Source organism: Papaver somniferum, unplaced genomic scaffold (assembly GCF_003573695.1).
Source record: "Papaver somniferum cultivar HN1 unplaced genomic scaffold, ASM357369v1 unplaced-scaffold_139, whole genome shotgun sequence".
NCBI classification, from domain to species: Eukaryota; Viridiplantae; Streptophyta; class Magnoliopsida; order Ranunculales; family Papaveraceae; genus Papaver; species Papaver somniferum.
The window spans coordinates 2688335-2704238 of record NW_020623156.1 but is presented as its reverse complement, the minus strand read 5'-3'; the positions used below and the strand labels follow the sequence as shown (position 1 = coordinate 2704238).

Below are 15904 nucleotides of genomic sequence, written 5' to 3'. Positions count from 1 at the left end.
CTTAAGGTGATCAATGAGTTCAAGAGAGAAATTTCATTAAAGTTTGAGATGTCAGACCTCGGAAAACTCACTTATTACATTGGCATAGAAGTCCATCAAGGAGTAGATGGGATTCAGATTAAACAAGAAGCTTATGCAAGGAGAATTCTGAAAGAATCAGGACTTGAAACTTGTAATCCAACTAAGATACCAATGGAGTTTGGACTTAAAGTTTCAACGGCACAAGAAGAAGCTGAGATTGATCCAACGAGTTATAGAAGAAATGTTGGATGCCTTAGATACTTGTTACACACAAGACCAGACTTGGATTTCTCTGTGGGAGTAGCAAGCCGTTATATGGAGAGTCCACGCAAGTCTCATGGTGATGTAATAAAGCAGATATTGAGATATCTAAGAGGAACAATCAGCTATGGATTGAAGTATGGTCGAGGAGGATCAAAAGGAATTGTTGGGTATAGTGACAGCAGTCATAATATTGACCAAGATGATGGAAAATGTACAACTGGTCATATATTTTATCTAGGAGATGCACCTATCACATGGTGCTCACAGAAGCAAGACACAGTAGCTCTGTCATCATGCGAAGCTGAGTTTATGGCCGCAACAGAAGCAGCTAAACAATCAATATGGCTTCAAGAACTGTTGGGTGAAATCAAAGGAAGAGAACCTGAAAAAGTTCTCAGCAAGATTGATAATAAGTCTACAATTGCACTGACTAAAAATACAGTGTTTCATGGGAAGACGAAACACATTCACAAAAGGTATCATTTCATACGAGAATGTATCGAGAAGGAGATTATCAACGTTGAACACATACCAGGAACTGAGCAGAAAGCAGATATATTGACAAAGGCATTAGCTCAGATCAAGTTTGAAGAAATGAGACAACTGATTGGAGTACAAGATATGTCACGGGTAAGGTTGAAGCTTAACGGGGATAATGTTGGTTAATCTTCAATATAGAAATCACTAACAAGTTGGTTAGGATAAGAATAGGAAATACATGAAGTTCTAAGAATTAGGATCTAGCTAAATTCTAAGAAAAGGAAAGACATGTAATAAGGTAATAGGACTAGGAAAAAGAATTCATAGTTCTATATATATATGATCACCAAAGTTGTGGTTGATCATATGAGCAAGATTAGAGCTTGTGTTTAGTTTTGAGAGATTTTATAAACATCAATAAAGAGAGTTGTCTTTATATAAGCTAAGTTTCATCTTGCAGTTGCCATTACTTTTGACTTTTTACTATACTATAAAATTAAAAAGATAACTGGCTTCTATGATTCTACAATAAGTCAGTCATATCTTCTGAGTTGGAAGATTCACCAAAGAGATAGGAAGGCGTTGCTTCAGAAAGATGAAGTTACCCAAGAGAATAATATTGGTTCGACATGGAGAAAGTAAAGGGAACATAGATAGATCAACATATACAACAACACCGTGTCATTTGGTACCATTAACAGAATTAGGCCGAGAGCAAGCAAAAATTGCGGGGGAAAACATTCGTAAAATCATTGAAGAAGCTACTAGTGGAAAGAATTGGAAAGTATAGTTTTACGTGTCGTCATTTGTAAGAACAAGGAAAACATTACGTGAACTTGGTAAAGCTTTTGAGAAGAAAAGAATTATTGGTGATAGAGAAGAGTGCAGAATAAGAGAACAAGGTTGGGGGAATTTTCGAGTTGAAAAAGAAATGAAAGTTATTGAAGAAACTCGTCTCAAATTTGGCAGATTCTTCTTTCGCTATCCTGAAGGAGAATCAGTAGCTGATGTTTATGATCGTGTTGCAAGTAATATTTCATTTTTTCCTTAGTAGTCTTTTAAATTATGAGAACTTTACTTTGGCATTAAGTTTTTCACAGATTAAGGGTTGTGAAATAATACATTTCAAAAGTTTCCTTGAGCATTAACAGGTCTAATACTCCTACTAAAAAAATAAAAAATAAATTTCATGCATATTATTTCTTTTTCAAAATATGATTTCATCCATAATAATTCCTAATGCACTAAAAAAACCTGAAGTCACGTTGTTATATTCCAACAAGGAGTGTTGGAGTGTGATTAATACTTATAGCACTTGTATTTGTATTGTAATTAGTTAATAATATAATATTTTTAAAATATTAATCGATAGTGTACTTACAATCTAAATTACTCTCTCCGTCCAAGTTGTAAATCCTAGATTAAGAAAATTTTATTGGTTTTATGAATATCCGTCGTTTTTCTTGTTTTACCCTTTATTTTTGATAAAAAGTAGAAATATTAAATTAATTATAGTGTAATATTTACCATCATATATAGGGACATATTTGGAAAGAATCATCTAGGAAATAGAACTATGCCTATATAGATGGACAACTAAAAATTCATTCTCCGCCTATATAAATTGGATGAAGGGAGTATGATTCATACCCAACTAGAATTATCCTTTAAAATAATATTTTATTATATTATCGATAATATAATATGTCTTTAAAATAATAATTTCTCTTTATCTCAAACCTGTTATTTAATGGAAGTTATGTTGTATTTAGTTTTAATTGTTGCAAAGTATTGCAAATCTCTGATCTATGATGCACCGATACTGATACGGGATACTGATACGGTGACATTGATACGGGGATTCGTCAATTTTCATAAATTGGGGATACGGTTGGATAGGTGTATTTATTTAAAAAATATTTAATATAATAATAATTCATTCTACTAAAAAATCATAAAATAAAAAAATCCGATAGATACTATTTTGAATATTAAAATGAGCAAACATTAAATTTTCAGCATTTTGGGTAATTTTAGTCTTACTTATGTTAATTGAATGGATAAAATCATATATACTCCGATTTCTCTCTAAACAACATGTTGAACATTACTGCCAATAAGCCTTAAAGCTAGATTTTCCTAACACTGTTTTTTTAAGCACCATAAGAATAAATACCAAGTATTTTTTCTTTATAGTCAACAAGTTATTAGGTTTATATATAATTATTCAATATGTTCATGAGTACAAATATCTATAAATATTTAGATTTTATGTATAAATTTATAAATATATAGATTTTGTATAAAAAATAAATAAATGTTAGACTATAGGAAGTATCCCCTTATAATAAATGTTAGATTATATGAAGTATCCCCTCATAGAGTATCTGAGGGGTATCCCTGAGTATCCCCTACCCTTTTTGTAATTAGAAAAATATGACACTTTAAATGGAGTATCTGATACGTATCCCGAGGTATCCCCAAATATCCGATACTGATACGACGCCGATACGGATACATCATCAATTTTGATTGATGAGTTCTGGTCAAAATTTGGGTATCAATATGCATATTCCATAAGTATTTCACATCTAATTGCTAGTTATAATCGGTACATTTATCTATCTTTAATATGAGATTATTATCCTTCACATGCCCCTCACATGTAGGATATAGTCTTTGGTCCTCTAATGCGTGGAGACCGTTGTACTTATAGCCAGATTTCACTCATCGTAGGGCAATCTTTCGTCTTATATAATGTGTACTAGATGTGCGCCGGTGCTCTACACGGGATCAGATTGGTTGCCCAAGCCTAAACTTAAAAAAAATGACCCGTGTATATCCTTTTTTACTGGTGTAACTTTTATTTTACTTAAAGTATTAACTTTTTACTTTAAGGAATTATTTTCCCGTGGGGACGGGTAAGATTTTCTTTTCCGTAAGGTATTATTTTTTCCTATTTAAGATTTTTTGGTGGGACCAAAAATTCTTGTTTACTATTGGTCTAAATTTTCTCAAAAGAATTCATTGGCCGATATATTTTCCGGTGGGGCCAGAAGCTCTCAAGAAAGAGCTTTGTTCAGCTTTTAACCACAACAAAGAAAAATCACCTGAAATCATATTATTAATAAGTATGTAGTTGTTGGGGCTTATCACTCATCAAAGGTGCGAGCCTAGTTCCACGTTAAACTAATTAAAATGAGTTGGTAATAGCTTAATCATGTGAATACGAACAAAGGGAGACTATACTACCATATTGCTTGGGTGTGTACCCATCTATTGGTAATGGATATTTTATTCTTATTTGAATTTTAGTACACTCCCAAACTATGTGGTACCATTATAAACAATGTTGCATATTTTGTCGGAATTTTAAAATGCATATATCTCAAATTGTAGATTTAGTGGAATGAATCCTTGTTATGCAGATTTTCTTGAGTCATTGTTGGGAGATATACACAACAACAGACTACAACAGGATGAATCGGATGAAGAGATAAACTTAGTGATAGTAGCACATGGATCCTCAACTAGAGTTATGTTAATGGAATTGTTTGGATGGACAGTTGAACAATTTGAGTATTTAAAAAAGTTTGAAAACGGTGAAATTAGGACTATGCAGTTAGGGTCAGGTGGTGAATATAGTCTAGCTGTTCATCATAGTGACGAAGAACATGAAAAATGGGGTTTATCTCAGGAAATGATATCTGATCAGAGATGGAGACTGACTGCAAATAAGGGTGAATGGAATAAGAAATGTTCTTTGTATCGTGATGGTTTCTTCGATCATCTTCAACATTCTTCAGATGATAATAACAATGAAAGTGATCATGGTGATGGTGATGGCAATGATGATGACATTATAAACAACAGAGAATAAATAGTATCAAATTAAGTTGTTCCTTGTATCTTCGTCGTAGACGCTTCCAACTCGTTGGTTTCTTAAGGAAGCTAGGCGACTTCTGGAATTTTTACTTGTCTTGTGCTTTTTTCATTTTTTGTAATCCTGACGGAGTGTGTAATTTGTTTATTGTCTTTTTAATACTCTATGAACCGTGAATGAAAAGTTATCCTTCCTTTTCACGGAAATGCTTTACAACCCGCGGGCCATCCGGATGAGTAAAAGTGTGAGAAAGAGAGGTGGGATCCACACTTAACCCATCCCTGCAAATCTGCCGGGTCATGAGAGAACCATCCATTCCTCTCTTGCGGTACACATCGCGGTATCAGCTTGCGGTGAGTGTATCACTTCCCTACTTTATTTTTCAGTAGGTTTTTACCACAATCCCTATACCACATGACATAAATAATTAAGAAATAATCCTCAAGCGAAAAAAAAAGTTCATTTTTTAAGTTATCATCTCCTCGGTAAAAACATAACAGCTGGTTCCATGATCAAATATTATTTTTATGCTGTGTAGGTAGGAGGAGTGATAGACTGACCGCACTTCTCTCCCGACAAATGATCCGAGGGAGATCTAACGGTGGCCAAGGGAATGGTTGTAACATCAGGATGGTAATGATTTTTAGGGGGTCCTATTGTATGTCTCTCTTGGTGATTTGTTTGGGATAAATTTTTAGGTCATTCTGGCATTTTCGGGTAGAAGATATTCCCTCAGTCCAAGTTTCACCAGGTGAGTTCTCTAATGTCCTAGATTAAGAAAAAAAATGTATATGCTTCATAAATTTTTATACTTTTTCCTAAATTATCCCTAATATATTCCCAATAACTCTATAAGACATAATAAACTACTTTTGAGGATACTTATGCAACCATAGCAGGTGCATATATATCAAAATAGCCATGAAGCATGAATTCCGCCTATCTAGTTGGATAAGTAAAGATCTCTTCTCCGCCTATAACTAGGACGGAGGAAGTGTATATTAAGAAGATAGGAAAGTTAAAGTATAGCACAAAGGCTAGCTACTAAGCAAGAAAGAAAAGAAAAGAAAAGAAAAGCAAACAGAAAATCCAAGTCCCGGACTGCTAAGGAGGATTGAAAAGAAGAATATTCCGGTGAACAATTGAAGATATATAATAATGTGCTGCAATTTACAGAAGCCTAATAAATGGAACTAACATTTCCAAAAAGCTTTTCCCATCACGTAGATCGCCTAGTTCTTTATAAGATCAAATAAGGTGTTGAAAACTAGCATAGAAATTTCTGCTTGGGCACAAAAAAACCTCAAAAGTTGTTGCGAGAGAAGATGCATTCCAAGAACAGGTGAACTTATAGACACATTTATGTATTTATTTTGATCTCGATTTTTCATATTGTTAGTACCCATTTTTATACTTATTTTGGTATTTTATTTCTTTGTAGGTGTTTTTGGAGAAATAAGTTTTTGCGGAGAAATTGGCTCGAAAAGTGCTCCCAGGAGAAAATTACTAGAGGCACCTAGAAGACGTACTACAAGCACCCCAAAAGCATATTGGAGACGCCCAAGAAAACTACAATTGGCACCCAAGACATGCGTTATTGGATAAGGGGCACCTCACTGATAAGGGCACCATAGGGAAGCTACTATTGACAGACAGGAACTGGATAAGGGGCACTCACTACACCATTTTAAGGTATTAGCAACCTACCATAGATGTTGCTAAACGGGGTCGCAACAGGCTTTTGCCGTTGCTAAAGACGGTGTCGCAATTTTAGCAACGACATAAGCTCTGTTGTTAATCTCGGTCAGCAACGGCACTTCGCAACCGCCTTTGCCGTTGCTAAGTTTTTTATTAGAAACAGGAATGTGTTGCTGTGAATCTGTTGCTAATTGCAGGAATACCATTACCCGGAACTAGATATTGTTGGTTCCGGTTCTAATTTGTTGGTTCTGGTTCTAGTTTAGCAACAGGGTGCGGATGTTGCTCATTTTTTTCCACCACAAAAAAAAAGGGTCAAGTCTATGTTTATCGACCTAGTCAAAATTCATTTACCCCCACACTACCCCCTGCAATTTCCCGATTCCCCATATTCAGCACCCACACAGATATACAAACTATAATGACGATACAGAACTGTAATTTTGAGAATCTTGTTGAGAATCACCACTAAATAATATTATTAAAGAAAGAATTCTTCAATTGATATAAATGTACACAAGTAACCTTACGGAACCTAAAATTTTGTGACTGACATACAATATTCGATCTATGTTGATGTTCACAAATGGATGGGTAACCTAGTTTGTGTCAACTGACCGAGGCATTGGAAAATATCACTATAAGTATCACGAGACTCTGCTTGCTTAACCAATTTCCTCTGCAAATCATAGGTAGATTTAGCTGCTGCTACAATATCACCATAGTAATACTTTTCCACTTGAGACCAAATACCTACATAATAACCAATTTGATGTTTTAGTATTGAGGTCACAAACAAAAGATTAAACCTTAGACTTTGTATAATCTAATAATAGTTTATATGTTTATAAGTCAAAAATCATCAATATATATAAGTGGGAGCACGATTCTACATTCTCAAAATAGGATTGCATTTTGTTTTCAAAACAGTGATGTTGTGCAACTTCAATAATCTTATAAAACGCATACAGACTAGTGAACAAATTTATTCAAAATCAATCCTTAGGTTTTTACACTTACGAGGCTATTCTGTCTGCATAGAAAATTGTCTAACTTTTTTATGAACTCAGATCATGAAATCAAAACTAAAATTCACACCCCCTAAATGTCTTGAATCTTCCTTAACCAAAATATAAGTAATTGAAAAGTAATAGCATACCTTGATGAATGACGACCATCGTCATCATAACCACATACCATGTATCTATCAGAACTCCTACTTCTCTGGCCAAACTGAAAGTCTTCATTACTTCGTCTTCTTCCTCTATTATAATCATCATCATTGTAACCACCATCAAAATCTCTACCATAACGGTCTTCATTGCTACTGTATGAATCACCACCTCTACTGTTTCTGTCATCATCCTTATAGCCATATTCTCTCTCTCTCTCTCTCTCCTGTAACCATTTCGGTCATCATCTCTAATTCCGTAGCGATCTTCATGCCCATAACCTCTTGTACCTGGCCTATACATTCCCTGGGTGAGTTTGTGCTACGAATCCTATGAAATTTAAAAGGTCAGTACACATAAAGGTGTTATGTATGAAAATTTAACTACCTTATACGAGAAAATATAAAGAGAAGGTAAATTATGGAATTGATTTATAATATGTTCAGGAAATATTTTCTGAATTTACCATAAGTTTCCAAAATTTCAAATAATGAGAATCTCATTCTTGAGCAACACAAAGGATACATGAGAGCTAATCATGGTTATCTAGGAATACATGAAAAGATTACTAAGGTCTGTGGTAAAAGAATAAGTTTTTAAAATTTTATCCATATGCAATAGCGTTTAAAAATCATTCGAGTATTCTCGAACGGAGACTGACTTCTCCCTGTTGGCAAGTGCTTTCTGTCTGGCTTCTTGAATTCTTTCTTTATCGATCACTAGTGCCACCAAAGACTGGGATTTCTTTCTGACATTACTTCCCTGGTCCATCGCACTAGTATATTTTAAAATGGAAGAGTGCGATTAACAAAAAGCTGCGAAATAAACTCAACAGGAGTATAATCAAGAATAATTAATTACATCGTAAAAGCTTACTCAAATTAGATGTTCCAAACAATCATTTCCAAATGGCAAATATTAACAGACAGAGATAGAATTTGTTATGCATGTTCTTTGATTTCATCAATAACACGTTCAGACCCATGTCCCACCAGGTATTCAAAAACAGTCAATGCCTGAAGTTCAACGCAAAAAGTTTTTAGTCATAGATGAAACAAACTCATGTTGAGAAACGAGGCAAAATAAATATCATAAAAACTAAATCTAAAAACCATATGCAAGATCAAATAGGATTCCAATCTATTTCTCTAGTAAAAAATGAAAAAACCACAAATTACCAATACGAAACAAAATTATTTCTTAAAATACTACAAGATGTCAAAGATGAAATTCGAGAAGATGCATAATCACACATATAACGCGCCATAGCATCTCAGATAGAGAGCTAAATCATAAAAAGCATAGGGGATGTGTAAACTTTGTACACGTGGAGCCAATTTTTGCCAGTATCATTGATTCGCTTCCAAAGCACAGCCATTATCGTTTGATATTCATGACTGCAGAAATGTAAAATATGAAATAAGCATATGTTTTTATGGAATATGAACTATGGAGAGCATCTAAAGAGATGAATCAACTTACTAGTTTTTGGTAACTTGTGCAATATTTGACATATTTGACCCATGAGGAACCTATGGTTCATTGCTTGTCGCATCAAGAACCTGTAAAATATTACACGGTAGATAGTTATTTATATTCCCCAACCACTGACTAAAAAAATGAACCCCTTGCAACTAAAAAAAGCCTCTGAGACTAAGTAATCCAGATAATATCCAAGTCGATTTCATGTGCAGGAAATGACGAAACTATCAAGATATAGTTATCCACATGTCAAAAAATTACAAAGAAAAAAAGCAAGGACTGTAAAGAAAACTGTTACCTTCTGTCCTACAACAGGAACTTCGGGAACATTCTTGTTCTCTCCCCTCTTACTGCAAACCAGTGAGGAAGCAAGTTCAGGTCATGGTTTCCCAAATACGTTAAAGAAATGAAAGTAATATATCATATTTAAGAAAACGATCCCTCGGGAAGATATACAACCACATGTGGATGCAACTTTTTTTCTGTACAAACTAAGGGTAGTCTACAATTAAAATAAGGCATAACCGTTATCTCCAAGGCATTATACGAGAAATGCCATTCAGTGATACAGTTATTACCAATGACAGTCAATCACTGCATAGACGTCATGTTGTGATCTTCAAATTTTCTGTTTTTATCTTTTTCCAATCACTATGAATTTAAATTCCCAGTAGGGACTTCTTCACTAACTAGTCGCACATTCATGTATTCTAGTGATCATACGAGGCTTCCAAGAGGAAGAACATTACTAAACAAAAAAATGAGACAACATTAAATAGTCAACTTGCAGGTCCCTGAAAGTTTGATTAAAGACCTTCTTCATGACCTATGCAGTTGCAAAACCAATGTATTTCTCGTCTACAGTTTGCCCAAAGTCTACCAGGTCCCTGACATTTTTTCCCAAAGTCTCACACATATCAGTGGTGATTAAAGCCGATGGATTATTTCTAAAATCTAACCAGTGTATTTCTCTCGTCTACCAGTGGCATCATTGGTCCATGCTAGTAGCTTCAAAATAATTTATTCTGAAAGAAAGGGAAATCTTTGTGAAAACACTCCAAACTCCAACATATATTTGGGAATTCGAATTTGGTGTCTGTGAGGCTATCACTCCCTGTCACTGACTCACTCCATTGTTCAATCTCTCTCCTCACTTTTGGGACGTACCTAATTGGATCATTCACTCATATCTCATTCAGTTAACACCAGGCCTGTTGTTTTTAGCTCCCCACTTTAATCATGAACTTCACCACTAACACACCACTTTGGCCCTTTTTTTTCTTTCTTTCTCTCTAGCTCATATGTAATCATAAAAGATGTTTACTTTCAAACCATACAATCAAATATTATATCTAAAGTATGTGGTAACGTAAACATGATGTATCACCAAACACCTCAAGCAACTGCTATTTGGGTACAACATTTAAACTCATAATCGAAGAAAAAAAAACAAAAAAAAAACAAATCTCACAGACAACGAAACCTAAAATTGAACCCATAATCATAAAACTAGAACGAAAAGATGACCTTATTACCTGATTATCATATCGATACTTCCAAATATCACAAATGACCTACAATTTCAGATCGATGCTTCCAACTGCAATAAAAATTCCAACTGAAATCTATTAGCAAACATAAACCTAAAACCAACATATACACAGAAGAAAATGATTATTACCATTACCCGTTGATAGAACTAGGGTTTATGTGGTTCAATCAATTTTTTGAAAGCGGATCTGGAGCTGAATATGTTAAATTTGATTAAGAAGAAGTCAGTTGAAGAAGAGACTAGAGTTTGCTTTTGAATATGAGATGGGGTCTTGATCGAGAAGTGAAGAATAGACTGATGGTGGTCCTGTGATCGATCTGGTTAAAAGGGTTTGGAGTTGTTGATGTATTAGGGTTCTTCAGAGCTGCAGCTCGAAGAAGAAAGAGAATGAAAAAAAAATGTGGCTGAGAAAACTCAAAGGTTCGAAAGATGAGGTGGATAAGGCTGAAGGGTGGAAAACAAAAGAAGAGGACTTGACCAAACTTTGACTTATGCATAAACATAAGTCAAAGTGTTCCCCACCACACGCGTGCTTCGCATGCATGAACAACTAGCGGTTGCTAATAGCAACCGAAATGCCAAGGTTGTGAAATTAGCAACACTGCTTAGTCGTTGCGAAATATTAGCAACCGAAATTAGCAACGGAAATTTCGCAATGGAACTAGTGTTGTTGCTACTCTGGGTTGCTAAAACCTTAAAATGGTGTAGTGACTCATCCCCTACCTTTTGAATCATGAATTATGGCGGGAAATAATTTTGCAGCGAAACAGATTTTAGGGTTCAATATTTGATGCTTTTGGAGAGATTGAATCGCCATATTTCGCTGATAGGAACGTGATTAAGCTAAACAGGCTCGGTACATTGTTTTGGTTCGGCTAATTTGGGCTGGGTAATCACGTTGAGGAAAATAGGGAAGAAGAATATTTGAAAGCTGCTGAGATAATTTTGCACGAGTTTTTCTCGGGGTTCTTCGTGGATTAGGATAGATATGGGCTTTCTATGATAAACCATGGATGGTAGGTGGTTTAGTTTCGAATAAAACCACGAGTTCAATGATTCCTCGACAAAACAGGATAGTGAGAGATACTCGGGTTTTGTTTAGATTGTTTATGGGAATAACGTGCAACAGGGTGAAGAGATAATCTGCCAGGATTCGGTTCTATCTAATATGGAGTGTTGGGCAGCTGGAATACGCGGAAAGGAACCAACAGAGGGAAGGAAAGTCCGTGCCTTTAGGAAAAAAAAATCGAGTTATTCTCGGATTTATATGGGGAGTTTTGGGGACCGAACGTAGGTTTTGGAAGACCTGCAGGGTAAAAACTCAAGAGTTGCAGACTTGCAGGCGAGTTAATCATCAACAGAGAAGGAAGAAGAAGAAGAAAAGAACCGTCACCATTTCTTTCGAAAGTGTAACAGTTCTACAACAATTATTTCTGTTAGCGTATCTCTGTAACAGTCAGCTCTGTAACAGCGGGTTCTGTAACAATTATATCCGTTACAAACTCGATTATTCTTCAATAAAACACCTATTCAGCCATGCGTTATTATTTTGAGCGTGTTTTTGATATGAGGAGCTAAACCCCAACACTGGGACGATGGAGGAAGTCATTTTTCATGCATGTAGTAATTTTATTAATTCTTTTATGACTTATTGCATTGATTTTTAATCGTATTTTATGATTTTTATTGAATGATTGTGATTTCAATTGATGGGTCATGCTTTCTTAAGTGTTTTGATGTCTCATGCTTTAGATATACAGTCAATAAATTAGTCAATAAATAGAGTCAATAAATTAGTATTATTTGAGCTACAAATGTCTAGAATTATTAGTTGAACCACATGAATTTGAGAATTGGTGGAATCCTGAGTCTCAGTACCTCTCGATATTGTGATAATATTTTGTATATATTTTATAGTATTAAGTCCAAAATCAAATCTCAACGAGTCCGAGTGAACGACATCTTTATTTACCATTATAAAACTACATCATGAACTCCAGATTCAGGAACTAGATTGCACAAATCACACAAGTTGGAAGAGGGGTTGCCAGAGAATGAAGCAATCACGCAGTACCTCTTCAACATGTTATCAATAGTTTGAATCTGGCTTTGCACCAAATTCCAAAGGAAGAATGCAACTTTATGAGACCAATGTTTCAACCAAATTTTCTCATCATCATAGAGCCTTGTTCAAAATATGGAGAACAACGGTTAACTTGGTAGTCTCATCATCATAGAGCCTTGTTCTTGAAATATTCAGAGCCCAATAAAAACCGGACTCGTCAAGACCAAAGAGATGCCGGCGAACTGTTTTGTTGTTTATTCGTAGCGTAAATAGTCGAAAATCAACATCTAAAGGCTCTTAAATACACCATTAATCATCCCAAAGACGAATTTTGGTTTCATTGTCAAATTGGAACTGAATAGAGTTGAAAAAATCATCAACAACTTTGTAGATATTGCTCCAAATCCAATGCCATGAGCCGAAGTAGGAATTTTTAGTTCTCCAACCCAAATCACTACAACCATATACCCTTCAAAATCACATATCTTCCATCGCATCGGAAATAGTTTAGACACACTATGCAAAAACACTGGATACCTCAATCTCAATACCTTAACGATCCAATGATAACCAATCCAATCAGTAACTGATCTCAACGACCCTCTCACCAATAACTGGAATCATGAACAACTGAATCACCCTTCATCTGATGTTGTACAAAACACAATAAACATCCACCGTCCCCTAGACCTTCCTCCGGATAGAGCAAACATATTATAACGAATTCGGAATTGTAACCAAGCGTCGCCCATTGGTTATATTCCTGATTCATAACTAGAAAGTTTATTCGGTCCTTCGCGAGTCGGGGCTAAAACCCCGGAAATGAAAAAAGCCAAAATAGGAATAAGACTTGATATTATTAGAAATGCCCAAAAAATGTCATATTCGTAAGATCTTATGGACACACTAAAAATCAAGAATATACACCATGGCCACCGACTACAATTGTCTAATACAAATTGTGGTGCCTCTCGCGCAGCCTTTAAGAATAAATACGACTATAATAGCGAAAACGTGGGAAATTATGATGGCATCAAGGACATCAACGTAGAGACAATGACCAAAAGTTAATTATCTTTGAGACGGATTCGGAAAATGTGATGTGCCTCATAAAAACGGAGGCTGAAGCTCCATGGTATATTGCAAAAATGATTACCGAAATAAAACAGAGAGTGCGACAAATTCCTTTGTTTTTTGTACAACACAAATATAGAGAAGGAAATCAAGCAACATATGGTCTAGAAAACTTTGCAGCAGACGGACGCCAAGAAGGAAACTTATCAACAACAATATGGGACCGTGCAATTCCACATTTTCTCAACCAAATTCTATTAAATGACTTTGGGATTGCTCTTTCTGTTTCTCATGTTTTAATTTTTTTTAGAAGCTATTGCTGGGAGTTATGCTGCTAGGCTATGTTATAATATTGATAAAAAAATACCGTCCTTATTATTCCTTTACCAAGTTCCAGTAGTATTTTTCATTTAATGTGGTCGTTGAAAGCCCAACTTCTTCGTGTCATAGTTCTTTCTAAGATTGTACATTCTTAGCCATAAATATTTTGTGCTTAAAAGAAATTTCATAACGACATCCGCGTGTTGAACATTTAAAAAAATTGTTTCGACTAAGACTTTGCGTCTAACACTATAATTGTGAAAAACTACAATACCATATTTCGCAACGCCTGATGTTGTTGCAACCCAGTTTATTATAAAAAGACATTACAAAACCCTAAGTTGTATAGCGAGAGAACGAGAAAGAGGTGCGCTTAAACGAAACAAGGAGGAAGCAAAAAAAAAAAAACTAAACTCCAAACAACAAACAACAAACTTTCAACCCCAAGTTCCTAATCGACCTAGCTAAGTGTAATCAAAAACATATGGAAATGTTTATATCCGTCCCTAACTGATAACCGTTGTAGTAAAAAAAATAGTGAAAATTAGAGTTCATCGTGGACTTGTAGTTAAAATTAGGATTCTTTTAAATTTTTGGAGGGAACCATTATGGACTTGTAGTTTTGATCATGTGTGAGGTCACAAAATTCTCTCTGGATACGGTTAGGTAGTTGGCATCATAAATATTTGTATGATTAATAATAAATATAACTATTGAAATTGCCGATACACCACTATCTTGCGTTGTTTATTTTCAGAACTGTATTATATATGGATTTCCAAATATGCCAAGAGATAACATTGAAGTACATCAGTTTCATCTCTGTCATTGTTATCAGACTCATTAAAGTTTAAATGCATCTAAACCTGTTTGGCAAAGTTATATCATAAGGGTAGTTCTTATGGCAATCAACAAATAATTTATTTTGTTGAGCAATGTGGATGAACAAACACGTTTTTGCACTATGGGAAACCAGAGTAAAATGAACAGATTTGGTTTTCTATGGTCTCATTATTATTATTTTTAATATAAAATATTTTATAGGATAAAGTTATAATATAATATTATATATAATAAGATAAAATAGGATAAGTGAATAGAGAATAGGAAATATTTTGTTTAGAAACGGGAATTGTAGTTGGCGGTTGTGGAAGACCCGCCGGCGGCTGAGGAAGATCCTCCGATGGATTTGGTTAATCCGCGCGGATTAAGTTGGTTCGCGCGGTTAATGATCGACCTCACTCAAAATCTTTGATTTGTTCATTCCATATATATGAACTGTTCTAAGATATTAGATTACCACCTCCTCTCATGGTTTTGGATAAGTAAATTTGATTTTTATTTGTCTTTTTTTCCTTGGGTTAGGTCCGCGAAATTGATAAGTTCAAATGACGATTTTCGATCTCTAGGTCTTTGAATTCACGATTTTTCATTATTAATTGATCGATGTCGTATGCCTCAAAAAATAATTACACTTTCTCACTACCCAAAATATATAATGAAGTAATGGGTAAGAAAGAATCGTTCTCACAGAGAGGACTAGGATTTTTATATGTTTCGATTTCCTTAATAAAGGGGATTTTATGATTTTTAATAAACTGAAAAACTAACAAAGAACAGTAAACAAGCAAATCAGATATATGTGACAGTATTGGTCAATGATTTCGTCTTCAATTGTAAACAAATATTTGAATAAACGATTAGATCGACTACACCATTTTTGGGGATTACAAAGACGGACTTCAGTTGCCAAAGGGACTTGCAACAGTATCCAGCCGTTGCGAAAAGTGGCGTTGCATTTTTTCGCATCAACTCCTAAGCCGTTGCGAAATTTCTTTCGCAACGGTTCTCGGTCAGGCAAAGTGTTTTTCCTAGCTTTCGCAACGACTGAA

The 15904-nt window shown here is 34.9% G+C and overlaps 1 protein-coding gene, 1 long non-coding RNA gene and 1 pseudogene across 2 annotated transcripts; 1 reads left to right on the top strand and 2 right to left on the bottom strand.

Moving 5' to 3' along the window:
* The first annotated feature begins 1360 nt into the window (after positions 1 to 1360).
* LOC113335288 lies at positions 1361 to 4645 on the top strand (annotated as a pseudogene).
* A 2160-nt stretch (positions 4646 to 6805) lies between these two features.
* LOC113335245 lies at positions 6806 to 7866 on the bottom strand. The gene is made up of 2 exons (XM_026581356.1): positions 7506 to 7866; positions 6806 to 7099 (listed from the first exon to the last, which is right to left on the bottom strand). The coding sequence occupies exons 1-2, from the start codon at positions 7819 to 7821 to the stop codon at positions 6927 to 6929; spliced, it is 489 nt and encodes a 162-aa protein (XP_026437141.1). The 5' UTR covers positions 7822 to 7866; the 3' UTR covers positions 6806 to 6926.
* Positions 7867 to 8404: 538 nt separating this feature from the next.
* Positions 8405 to 10601, bottom strand: LOC113335198. The gene is made up of 4 exons (XR_003353221.1): positions 10536 to 10601; positions 9299 to 9350; positions 9001 to 9080; positions 8405 to 8915 (listed from the first exon to the last, which is right to left on the bottom strand). It is a non-coding gene; the product is annotated as an uncharacterized LOC113335198 (long non-coding RNA).
* Between the last annotated feature and the right edge of the window lie 5303 nt (positions 10602 to 15904).

What these genes read in the sequence shown, in the direction of transcription:
- LOC113335245 (XM_026581356.1), bottom strand. Translation starts at nt 7,821, where the DNA reads ATGTATAGGCCAGGTACAAGAGGTTATGGGCATGAAGATCGCTACGGA. An exon ending in GATGGTCGTCATTCATCAAG is followed by an intron (nt 7,100 to 7,505) that starts GTATGCTATTAC and finishes GTTATTATGTAG; the next exon opens with GTATTTGGTCTCAAGTGGAA.